The 13,132-nt window shown below is 41.4% G+C and overlaps 2 protein-coding genes across 6 annotated transcripts in view; one reads left to right on the forward strand and one right to left on the reverse strand.

Annotated features, from left to right (window-relative positions):
• LOC119033422 (VPS10 domain-containing receptor SorCS1-like) overlaps positions 1-13,132 on the forward strand; it is a 141,439-nt gene that overhangs the window by 31,798 nt on the left and 96,509 nt on the right. The window lies entirely within an intron of this gene.
• add3b (adducin 3 (gamma) b) overlaps positions 1-13,132 on the reverse strand; it is a 30,620-nt gene that overhangs the window by 7,295 nt on the left and 10,193 nt on the right. For both annotated transcript variants that reach the window (XM_037123479.1, XM_037123480.1), the window contains exons 2-9: positions 12,494-12,724; positions 9,777-9,921; positions 7,332-7,483; positions 6,602-6,682; positions 5,720-5,869; positions 5,300-5,443; positions 3,763-3,861; positions 3,000-3,173 (exon numbers count right to left, since the gene is read on the reverse strand). In XM_037123479.1, the coding sequence (XP_036979374.1) occupies positions 3,000-3,173; positions 3,763-3,861; positions 5,300-5,443; positions 5,720-5,869; positions 6,602-6,682; positions 7,332-7,483; positions 9,777-9,921; positions 12,494-12,694 (1,146 nt within the window). In that variant the 5' untranslated portion in view covers positions 12,695-12,724. The remainder of the gene's footprint in view (positions 1-2,999; positions 3,174-3,762; positions 3,862-5,299; positions 5,444-5,719; positions 5,870-6,601; positions 6,683-7,331; positions 7,484-9,776; positions 9,922-12,493; positions 12,725-13,132) is intronic.

Here is a 13,132-nt window from a genome sequence, read left to right on the forward strand (position 1 = left end):
ACAGCGCTGTATATACAAACAGCCTTTTTTTGCAGATGTGCCCAGTTTCAGAGGGGAAAGATAAAACTTTGGTTTCAAAGCGTGTCGATAACACTGAATCAGAGACAAGAGACACAACTGGAACACGGTGGGAACTCTGAAGCCAGCCGTACGAAACACTACAATCAAAATCAAATTTGGCATTTTCTTGTGGACAAAATGACAAGTTTGCCACAGAATGAACAGATTTAGGCTTTGATCGTCACAGTATGTGCACGCCACAGTTTTTTTGTTTGTTTGTTTTTTAACAGTACAGTTAACTGCCACCCAAAGCACAGTTTCCACTCAGTTTATGTGTATATTGTTCTGTTCAGTGACTGAGAGCAGAGTACTTGCTCAGTATCTGTTCCCACCTTTCGGGTAGCTTTGATTAAAGAAAACGTAAGTAAAACGTACAGACCTATAATTATTTTGTGTGGGCTTGAAAAGAGCGACAGTGATCCAGTGGATAACAATTTTTGACCTGAAAAGTCTGTTCAAGTCCAAAATATTTTAATCTCATCGTCATAATTTCTGGCCAACTGATTCCCCCGATGTTCACACCAAACATGACACATATTTTTGGCACATCGTCTTAACAGTCGCTCTTGTTTTGGGCATTCCAGTGAGGGGAACTAGGTGGTGCAGAGGGGCAGAGCTGCTGCTGAGAGCTGGGGAGCTTGGGAGGAGACAGCAGGGCGCAGAGCTGAGGTTTGTGGAGGAATAATCGCCTGCAGTGACACCAGGTTCTGCTCTGATCTGGAGCCATTTACTAGCGGGAGATCTCAGACTTTACCTTTATAAATGTATGGGATTAGAGAAGTGGGTTTATTTTTACTCTGGTTTCCCAACCTGTCTGCAGCAGTGAGCCATGGTGCATTGTAGGCTATTGTAATTAGTCTCTTGTCATCCTTGTTGACTCCTGACTAGAGGGGAAATGTGCTTTACTTTGCAAATGAACAGAGAGGAGAGGGGAAAAAAAAGAGACATGAGGGAAACAACCAGAGTCTCTGGCGATTGCTGAGTTAAGTCAGAGGCTGAGCTGAACCCCAAAACACTTCCTCCCCCCAGGTGCCTGCTGTTGCTCACTAGCTAACGGGGAGTGTATTGTCAGCTACTCTGGCTGTTTTGGACAAATGAACACAAATATAAAAGATTTGGTTGTCTTAAAAGTGGAGCGATGCTGGAGAAGGATAGTTGATGACTTGTGCAGCACATTAAAATTTCAATCTGGACATTGAAAACCTACAGACAGAATACAGCAGATGTAGCATTCGAACATGCGTAATATGAATTAGTATTATTAATAACTACAACAAGTGTGTTATTTTGTGACTATTGGTTGCTTTTACAATGTGACTTTCTATAAATTCATTTTCTACTTGAATAAACTGAATGAATAATGGCTGCATGGGACAATGTTTTTAATGAAACTGGTCACTTTTGGAAGACAAAGACGAGACTCTTCATCCTCACATCTCACCTATCGTCCTATTTCATTCCCTTCCTTAGTTCAGGCAAGTAATATATGTCCTTTTGCTGCTGTAAAAACTTTCCAGGGTCAGCTCTAAATCCTCTCCTTCACTCTGTATTATTAGCTCTGACCTTTAGTGTTTTGGGATCATTGTTGAAGTCGTCACGTTCAACACAACGAGAGAACTCCCCATCCTGGCACAGACAGACAGATCTCCCGTTGCAGTAAGTGTTGTGGCATTTACCCCCAGCGCCGTATTGAACAGTCTTTGAGAAAAGGCCAAATCCGATTTCCAAATTGAGTACATCAGAGTCCTCGCACTAAGTGATTGTGTGGTCTGTGTGCCTGTAACTGCCCACAGCATGCCTCACCATCTGGAAGCTATGATCGAGAGGGAGGGCGGGCCAGGATCACACAGAGCTAACACAGCTGCAGCCCACTCCAGCCACAGTTGTTAGCAAGTAGCGCACTCAAACAGACACAGTCTGACATCTTCTGTGTCCACAGTACATGTCAGGTTCTGGTCATTAGTTGTGTGGTTAGAATAGCAGGCTTCAAATTGACACAAGTGCAGCACAGCACAGAAATCTTACAGGTGCGACAAGACCAGCAACACCATGTTAGCCACAGACAAGAAACAGATCTCTGTGCTTAAAGGGACAGCTCACCCGAGACTTTAAAAATAATACATATTTCCCCTTACACATACTAATATTTATCCATCTAGATCTTTTTTTTTGTGAGTTTTGGAAATATTAGCTGTAGAGATGTCTGCCTTCTCTCAAATATAATAGAACTGGAAAGCACTCGGCTTGTGATGCTCAATGCACCAGAAAATAACTTTTAAAAACTGTACTGCAGTGTCAGTTTCCACAAATCACGAATCACATTTCTCAAGATAATTCACGGACTTCATTGTGAGCAGTTTCATTAAGAAACTATTTACTTCTACCGAACTATACCATATCACAGCGCAGAGGGAAACATGGGAAAGGCAAAAAGGTCTGAGGATTATCTTGAGAAACAGGGTCATGATTTTTTTGGAAAGAGACACTGCTGTTGAGTTTTTGATGTTCATTTTTTTGGCACTTTGAGATCCACAAGCCGAGCGCCAACTAGTTCAATTATATTTGAGAGAAGGCAGACATCTCTCTGCAGCCGATATCTCCAAAACTTGTCAACTCACACAAAAACAATCTAGATGGACAAATGGCACGACAGTTAAGAGAAAAAAACATATTCTGTTTGTGAGGGTGAACCGTTCCTTTAGATTAATCTGACGTTAACTACTACAATATCTTTAATTTCAGTGAAAACTGAATTTTTCAGTCTGGCAGCCATTATAAAACAATCTCATTCAATTACACAAACACCCTTTTCAGATTAAATAAATAAAAAGAACAATGTAGCTTCATTGTGTCTTCTAATCAGACACTTCCCGAGGAAGGGCCCGAGACAGGAAACTTAAAGCATGATGGGTAAAAGCCACAGGTCAGGGTTCACTCACCAGGTTGTCCAGCATCCTCATTAGGGACTCGAACTCAGCCTCTCCCACTTTCCATTTGACGTCCTTATCAATCACCAACCCAGCAGCGGCCACTCCCTGGGTCAGGGGCTTAAACTTCTCCCTGTCCAGGAGCACGAGGTTGTCCACACTGCCTGAACATCCTAAAGCCTTCACCTAAACAAGGGCACGTGATAACACAATTAATATTAATTAATCTGAAGTTAACCATCAAACTTTTATTCTGTGCAAAACTGGACATTTTTCCCTCATGCATTAAATTTAAGCCAGCAATTTCTAAAATTTGGAACATCCATTCACGTGGGATTTTCATCTCAATAGAAATTGAATTATATATGAAGTGAGCTGTCAACACGTGTCAAAAACAACAAACACGGTCCAGAAACAGCAGGGTGGTGAAAAACACCCCTACTGCCTCCCCGACACTAAACAACGGGTGTCTCAGGAACACTGCAGGGTTCCACCTGCCTCTGACTGTCAACATCGTTCTCGAGCGCACATTAGCTCGATGAGCTTCATTCAATCACAATGTATGTGTCATCAGCTGTGCTTCCACTCTCGGCATTGCAGTATTATTGCGCAACTTGCAACCAAGACTGAATCATTTGTAATTTAAAGTAATCTTTGTGAAATATGTGCATCAAGGCAGCATTTGAGTTAACAAATTGCTCCGACCTGAGTAGTGCAATTGCGTTTCATAACAGGTAAGAGGCAGTGACAAGAAATGAAATCAAGCATTTTATACCTGGATTTCACAAGCTTGCTGAGAGTGGTACACGTAGTGAAAAGCCTCTTCTACTGTTTCTCCTAAAGCCAGCAGCCCGTGGTTCCTCAGCATCATCACCTGAAAAACACAGGAAACACTTGAGCTGGCCCACAATTATCAGCATGATACACAGAACAAATCCAGCTGGGTTAATACATGCCCACGTATGCTAATGCGAATTGATTAATTCATGTATGCATTAATTATGCATTAATTATCACGATACTTGTCATACTAATGCAGTCTCTGTAATTTAAAGCAAAAAATCATCATAAAACAGAACGTACTGTTCTTTTCTCTCCTCTGGTTTGAACTGTGGAATTATCAAGTATAAACACAAACAACTGTCTCCCGAAGTTTGAAATATGAGCATCAAAAGGTGAATTGATGGTGTCCACAGGTGACAGCTTTTGGAGTCTATCTATAAATTCTTCCAGTGTGAAGCTGACAGTTTAAATCCTGTTCTATTCTGTCCCTGTCGTCCATGAAATAAGGTTCTTGTTGGGGGTTGATTGATCTCACTGTCATGGCTGTCTACAGCCCATAGCTGATCAGCTTAGCTAAGGCTGAGGACTCCTAGCAAGGAAAAAAAGCTAGGCTAGTTTTGTCCAACAACAACAGAATCTACTGATGAGTTGCCTGTGTCTCAACCAAAAAGCTGCAATTGAACACATCCCAAAGACTACAGCTGATGACCAAGTAGCTCGAGCGCTCTGTGCCTACATGAGAGGAAATACCTCTCCACACCACCAGGTAGCAGTCATTCAAAAGGGGAAACTGAAAGGCTTGTAAATATTCAAAACTTTGTCATGACAAAGCGGTAATTTCTGATGCTAATTGCTAATGAAGCCACTTCTGATTAAGAAGATATCTACAAAAAAGTTACAAAGGTAACGGCGAAGCGGCTGAGTGGAAAAACTGTGATTAATTTGACCAAATCATGGATACTACAACGACAGGCTCAAGGGGATTTCCCTTTCTTTTTTCCATTTCACTTTTTCTGTAGTTATTCTCTTAGCTGAAGAGCCAATCGGAGAGATTTCTCTCACTGACCAGCTCCACTGCCAAGTAGAATACTTGCTCCATCGGCCAACAAACAGCAACTAGATTTTTTTTTACCGTTTGACCAAGCTGTGCTGTTTCTTCCCACTCCTACTCTTCATGCTACTCTAACCAACTCCTGACTGTAGCTTCATATTCAGCACAGATATTACGCTGATATCTTGTCTAACATTCAGCAGATAAGCCTATTTATATTTATGTTTTCCCTATTTAAGTAATTCAGTGGGAATAATCTCTATTTTAGACAAAATATTTAATTGAAGTTGGTCGGCAAAAGATAATGTGTGTCACACATTGTTTTACATCATATGCACAACTGTTAATTCATTTGTATTTACTTACTAACAGGTATAAATAACCTTATAACTAGCCTGTTGTACATACAGTACAATTACCCACTCTGCCCCATGAGAAGTGAGCCTGTCATTAATGGAGTCCCCTGGTTTTGCTGTACCTTGGCAGTAGGGCCCAGAGCTTTCTGAAACTCCACCTTCTCCTCCTTATTATCCAAGCTGCCGTGGTAACCAAAGCAGCTCACGTCTCCTAGAAGCAAAGCCTCCTGGGAAATTGGCAGTATTCCACATTTCATCGAGGACACCTGTTAACATGGGATAACGCCAACATGTAAATAGAAGCACATTTTTTGCTATCAGGCACAAATAAAACTTTACACTGCAGTGTTCATCATGTGCTGTGCATTTTACAGTCGAGCTTCAAAGGAAATGGTAGAAAGGCGTTACGGGGTGTCTGCATCTAAATTAACCAGGCATGCAGGAGGCTGCTTTTAATTCTGCCTTTTTCCTATGGTGCAAGTGCAGCCTCCCAGCTTTGATTAAAATGAAGCTCATTTAATATCCGCCTGGAGTGTACTTACTGCAGCTGTAGCAGGGGTATGTATGTGGATGATACATCTCACATCTGGGCGCATTGAGTATATGGCTGCGTGAGGAGCGAACCCAAAGTGGTCCATGCCCAGATCAGTAGAGCCCTGGTCCACCACCTCACCTATTATGTTTACTTTCACCTACACATGGCAGAAAAAAAGAAGAACAAACTCACTGTTATTTCAGAACATAAAACATAGTAATTGTACACAGGTGATTACGTCTCTTACAAAAAGACACTGTTTGAAAGTACCCCGATTCATTGTGTACCTTCTATGCAAATGACACTGTACTAGCATCTATGGTGATGGTGGTAAGAAACACCTAAGATGCTCGCTGACACCAAAATACTTTAATCCAAAGTCAACAACCATCAAGGCATAAATGACTTTAAAATATGTTAAATATATATATGTATAATTTATGTTTTATTGTTAATTACCTTGATTCAATTTAAAAACATTGCTATAATCAGACTTTAAACTGCATGTATGTAGTATAAACTATATTTGCTGATGCTTGCACTGTTTCTGTACTATAAGCACATTCTTACGGTATAGCTCATCCATAGTTGGTTAGCCTTTCAAGGGTGCTTGCATTTAATAAACCATTTCCTCTGAAAGTTTTATGTTTGGTAGGACACACTAAACACCTGGTAGTTATCTTTGGAAACAAAACATCAAGGAGAAAACTGAACCAATAATGTATGGTAAAATCACACATCCACTGATAACCCTAACAATCCATTCATGCTTACAGGTATTGGGCCATTCCAAATCAAATAAAAGAGCAACAAAGATTTCTTAGAACAATCACACAAGGGTAATGTTGCCCAGAATCTCTCTGACCATGCACTCCGTAGTCTGGCTTACCAAATTTGCTCCTGTCACCTCAGCAAAAGACAGACCTCTTGGACTGATCAGAACATGGTCCTGCTCTTTATTGACACGTACCTGAGACAAAAAGAAGACATCATAATCCACTCTGGGTTACATAAAAACAAACAGCATGAGTCAATTCCAAGCTCCTGGCAGGTCTAATCAATACATACAAGATGTATGTCCGACCTGTTTAATGCCTCTGCAGGCGTGTTCCCTCATTAATACTTGTCAGGGTCAAAAAGCCTGTTAAAAAGCATCGATGTTGTGGGAGACTGAATCTCTACACTTAAAAAAGGAACACTGGGTTAGCAGCTACTCAGAGCAGGGAGACCCATTTCATAGATTCAAGGGTACAGGAAACTCTAAACCACAAAAAGGAAAGCTCTCTTCACCCGGGGAAAAACTAAAAAATGTGGTTTGTGGGTTGATAAAACTTACTATCTAGGCTTTCCCTGTGGGGAAAATCTGAGCTTTACAGCTTGACATCGCAGGTGTTCATTACATATTTCAGTGTGAATTCATGCTTTTTGGGAGCTGTACATATTCACAAATGTGACTTTCCCAACCATAAATAAAATATGGGTTTTGAAAAATAAAGAGGTATTTCCCTTTAAGCCTTCCAGGAGCCAGAGAAAAGCGAGGCTCACATAATGATACACAAAGCTCGTGCAGCATACATAAGCAGATGTGCAGTGGAGCGCGATGGTGAAGTTGTACTCACAGTAATGTAGGAGCTTGTAAAACGAGCCCAGCTGAAGAGGTCAACAAGCCTGTAGAGGCTGGCCAGCCTGCAGCGACTCTGTTTCTCCCCTTTAGCAAAAGAGGGAGACTCGATGCCAAACAAGTCATTGACTGGAGTCACCATCCCACAGCCTGCCACAAGACATAACATCATAGGGTAATTTGTCATGCAACAACAACATTAAATTTGTATTTTCTCCCAAACATCTACAACGGGGGAGCCCAGACCTTTTCTTTTTCCAGGATTTAAACTTAAGTTAACGGTGGTCCACGGGGCAAAAGAAGGCACTGATGGCTTTGTATTGTTAAGCTGCAAAATGATACTATACAGGAGCCCAAAGACAGTAAGACGAAAAAATACTAGTGTTCCATTTTCTAAGTCTTTTCACTTGGCTCCGAGGCATCCCAAGTTCCATTAAAACAGTACTTCACTGCTGGAATGATGGCCCTTGCATAAAACTAGGCTGTCTGTGCAGTAGAAAGATGTGATTGATGCTATATGACCAGGGAAAACAGAGAAATGGGGTTATGGTAAAACCTCCAACAACCAGAATGCACTGTGCCTCGCCGGACCAAGAAGCACTCCCATAGATGGGAAGGCTTGGGCTGGGATTAGATGTAATCGAATATTGCCGTACATGCTGCCATATGCCTGAGTTTTCAGATATTGATTATTGAACAGCTGTTACACCATCTTTGAGCTTACCCACACACCTACCTAGTAACTAGGCCAGGATACATGAGGCTAGGTTTAACTGGCCTGATGTAGTCTGCATGCAGCACTTTACCATAAAGACACAGAGGACTTTGTCTCTGGAAACACTGGCTCAGCAATTTGGCAATAATATTTCTAATATTTCAAATATAATTTTGTATTTAAGCGGGGAAAATTGCGAGCCAAAGGACTGGAATGAGGCCACCTATCATCTATGCTGTAAACAAGTATTTACTGACCAGGGCAACACCACACATTTCTGGTCTCATCCCAGAGAACCTCGCACAGTCAGCAAGTCCATCTGAGCAAACAAGCAACAATATGATATTTAATAATTGTTATTTGGCCAGGACAGTATTGTGATATCAGATTTTGGATATGATATCGCCCAAGCCTGCTGGTGGTTGACATGATTTGGGCAGTGCAAGGTTTTGGCTTGTTGCCTGTTTTTTAAGAGGGTACCATTAAGGCAGCCAGCTAGTAACAAACAATATGGTATTACCACTAAGCAGTTTACATTTTAGGCAAGCAAAAGACACTGAATTTTGGATTATGGTTCATATTTGATCACCTCTGCCCAGTTTTCCAGTTTGATCACAGTTTTTTCAGCCTTCATTTTCACAATACATGCACAATTCTGGCATCCACTTTGGCAGAATCTTGGTTTGCAGTTGATCAGCACTGCCTAGTTTAGACATTTTGATTTGAGTTTGGTCAGACGCCCCTCACTCGATCCAAGAGAAAGAGGGAGGGGAGGCTCTCTACCTCAAACCGACTTAAATATTTGTGTCGCTTGTACAGGCAAAATGGGGAGAAGTTTACCATTGTTTACTTACATGCACTACTAATATTGTAGCAATACAAAACTGGTCGAAAATCAACAGCGTTCCTGTTTATTTAAGTGACTTCCTGCACAAAGTGTTACTCTGCCCACCGTGTTAGATTGTGAAAAATGATCAATATTTAGGGATCCTGCATATTCAAAAAGCATTTTCATCTTGTCAAAGCAAAAAAAAATTGCACTACAAACATCTGGAGGTCCACATCAAACCTTATTGTGGGCCAAAGTTGGCTCACGTACCCGTCTTTGGGCAGCCCTGATCTACAAGTATGTTTACAGGGTTTGTGTCCTCATTATATAAAGATAAAACCACCCAGGGAACTTGAGTCTCTACGGCTGAAGCTTAAAAAAGGTCTTTCTCAGTGTTCCCAATGAGAAACTAAAGGGTATTTTGAGCTGTAATACCATGTAAGGGCATGTATTGACACAGGACACTATCTTTTACAGCCACTTTAGCTTTCTTAAAAGAGCAGGTCTTCCTCAGTGACCTCAATACAGGGACTTATTCCAAACAGTTACAGTTTTTTAAATCAATCTTTTAAGCTCCAGGGTGCCCTGTGACCTCTGCGGAAACATAAGGCTACGCTAACATAATTAGCATTGCAAACTGCTATTATTCATTACTGGTCATGAGGGCTACTTAATAGAAACACTTTCAATGAAGAACGCTGTCAACAACTTTCTGCCTTTTCTGCTGTTTCAGGGTTGCTCAGCGTCACAAGAGCCTGACAGCTCAGCCTCTGACAATGAAGATATTCAGCCTGCATAATGCACATAGACACAGTATACGCACTGAATGCCAATCAGGCCTGAAGGGAGACAGATGGAGACATTCACCCACACACAAACACCAACACACTGCCACTCACTGATGGGTGAAGTCAGGGGACCGACCCCTCCCAAGGTGCTGGCCATGACCAGGTCAGCAATCTGCCTCAGAGCCAAGAGACCTGAAGGGTTGTTGCCCTTCGTCATCTGGTCCTGAATCAGGCCTTCCAGCTCATCTTTGAACACCTTTTAGACAGAAAAAAAAGGTTTTTAGGGTGAAGTGAGGTGAGGCGAGAAGAAGCACAAACACACCACCATAAAGCTGCATTCACTTATTAACTGATCCACACACAATGCAGCCTCAAACTCATTCCAACACCTCCTCAGGAAGTGTCAGGGAGCACAGCACGCTTTCAGGCGCTCCTTATTACAACTGTACACAAATCACGACAGACCATTAAAAGCCTCTTTGTATGCCTGCGAAAGGAGCAGGAGGGGGATCACATTAAACCAAATTAATTTTTGCCTTCAACAGTAGCGTGTGAATCTTGAAACAGCGATATTTCTCTGTGTGCCGCAGCTAAGCTCCAGCATTCTGCTCCATCCCACCACGGTTCCCATGGTGACGGGATGAGCTCCACTTGTTGGGCCTGTTATGCAATCGCAGATGAGTGTGGGCTCGTCTTATTTCCATGCACTTCATTGGCGTGTGTTTATTGCACCTCCTTGTACTTCACCTAACCAGACCGCGCTGCTCTGTTCATCGTCCGTTTGGTTTATATTATACGGAGATAATATCTGTTATCATATGAGGAACAGATTATTCTCTTTTGTATTTATTACCCTAAATCCTGTTTCTGTGTATGTGCACTCCGGAGAATATCAATCAAACGGGGGTTGGGGTGTTCTGAAAAGAGAGATCTCTTTTTTCAGTGCACACTCCAGAGAATTTTATCAAAGCGGTGTGTGTTTATTTATTTTAGGAATGGCCTCAAATCTGTTCTTGCAAATGAACTCATACAGGTGTCGCATTAAAGGAATTTGGTACAATTATGACAACAACCAAAGAGGGCTAGGCAATATATGGATATGATATAGTTAAGGTCAACATATCGTCTTAGATTTTGGATGTCTTAATAACAGGACAAGGCATACGTGTTGACTCGTCCTGGTTTTAACAGCTGAATGTAATTTTCTGAACTTGCTCTAATACGTGTCTTGATCCACTTGGTCATTACATTCACATTACTGATTCTTATAATCAGATATCTCACTGTGTTAATATTTTGTGAAATTAACAATAAGTCACCCGACAGTATTGTCAATCGATATCAATTGCTAGCATTTATGAAGTTCTTTTGAGATGTCATAATATCAAGATACATATTGTGTATCGTGATATAGCCTAAAAATATTGTGATATTATTTTAAGGCCATATCGCCCCGCTGTACAATCAAAGCATATTTTCACTATCATATAATTATTTTAGCTTTAAAATGTCTGGACATAGTGCACACAGGATGTCGTCATATTACCTGTTTTTTCCCCACCGTCAGAATAAACCCAGAGTCTAATCTAACAGTCTAACAGAGAAAGCACCGGCAATTATTCACATCTGCGAAGCCTGAACCTGACAGTGTTGGTATTTCTGCTTGACATTTTGGCGAACATTTAATCAATTGTCAACATTTTTGCCCGTTAATTTCTTTCTGTTTGCTCAACTGGTTTCTGAGAGTATGCAGTACACTTAAAGGTCCATGTAGGTATGTAGAGTTTGGTGTGATTACAGCCGGTTGCCCCTCGCCTCACCCTAACCTATCCTACGTTGGCCAGAGATGGAATGTAACTAAGTAAATAGACTCAAATGCTGCAATTAAGTCCTGAGTATTTCCATTTTTGGTTACTTTATATGTCTGGCTACACTACATTTTGGAGGTAAATTGTACTCTACATTACATTTATTTGATAACTTTAGTTACTGTGCTGATTATTTGCTGCATCAGAGTCAAATAAGTGTTTTTTAAATGAACTCATTTCGTATCAATAGTAAGAAAAATGTTGACTATTGGATCTGATAATCAGTCGGCCTACAGTAGGCAGTACATGTTTATAAACATGAAGTACAATTTACATTTACTTGTACTTCTAATGTCAGGTAATTTAATATTTTTACTCACATAGTAGACATACGGGTGACTTTTTCTGTTATGAAAGTAATATTTTAACACGTTGTCTTTCCTGTTAGTCACATATGAACTCTGGATGCTTTCTTTTAAACACTGGTGGCTGTTATAAACTCAAAAAAAGCACAGGCAGCTCCCTCTGTAGATATTGAAGCCTTATTCTAACAAAAACGCAGCAATTCTTAGTTTCAGGGGATGAAATACAAAACAATGATTATTATTTGTTCCTGCTCCTACATCCCATCCACTGGACCGTTAATGTATGCAGTCTGTTATACCTTTAAAATATCTGACACTGTTGTACTCTGTAATAACACTGATAAGACACAAAAGATCTAAACTGTGTGTCAATATTTAAGCACAGCTACAGTTAAACACTGAACTCCTTGATAATATTCATAAGCTTGGAAAGAGGCCACATTCTAGCGAGTAAACAAAAAGCTAAACCATTATCTAAGTCGAGCAGAGAGTCTGAAACGACCTTCACATAAACAGGTAAAAAACAATGCATTTCAGTCTGTCTTATGTGAAGGTACGGTTCGGCTCTCCGGCTTTCAGAGAGCCGTTTGTGACTCATCTTCAGTGAAAGCTGTGTGTGTAGGAGGGCACTTATACGGAGCTGCCGGCTACATACTGGACTCTGCAGGATCTGGGTGACCCTCTTCTTCTGCTCCATCATGTTGAAGTCCTGCCTCAGGTCAGGCGACATGTTCCTGCTGCGGAGGTACTCCGGGTCACTCTCGTCCACGCGGTCAAAGTAGCGCTCCTTGGGGTCGTTGCTGGACAGGGACAGGGTGAGAGACCCCGCCGTCTGCCTCACCTCCACCAGACTCATGTTGTCACCGTCCTACTCGTCCTCTGGAATCTGTGCGAGAGAGAGAGGGAATGAAACACCACAGATCAGTTCGCATCCAGGCTGTCAAGGCAACTGGGTTGTTGATTTTCTATCAGGAAAGATACTGTATGGGTGCTATGGTGACTCATGTAATTACAGGGATGGAGACAAAAGCGAGGAGAAACATTGTTGGGTGATTGATGCTGCTTTTCGAGTGCGAGGCTGTTGATGTGCAAAGCAGGATGAGTTAGTCACAGCTGCTGTGAACATAATGCAAGTGTGTGTGTGTGTGTGTGTGTGTGTGTGTGTGTTTTAATGAGGCAGCAATGAAAATGTGAGCATCTTAAGCTCTCAACAACTCTCAAGTATCAAGTATTTTCTTCTCCTCCACGCAGATGGGAGGCCAGCTCAGTTGAAAAAGTGTGAGGTAGAAGTAGC

This window comes from Acanthopagrus latus, chromosome 15 (assembly GCF_904848185.1).
Source record: "Acanthopagrus latus isolate v.2019 chromosome 15, fAcaLat1.1, whole genome shotgun sequence".
NCBI lineage: Eukaryota > Metazoa > Chordata > Actinopteri > Spariformes > Sparidae > Acanthopagrus > Acanthopagrus latus.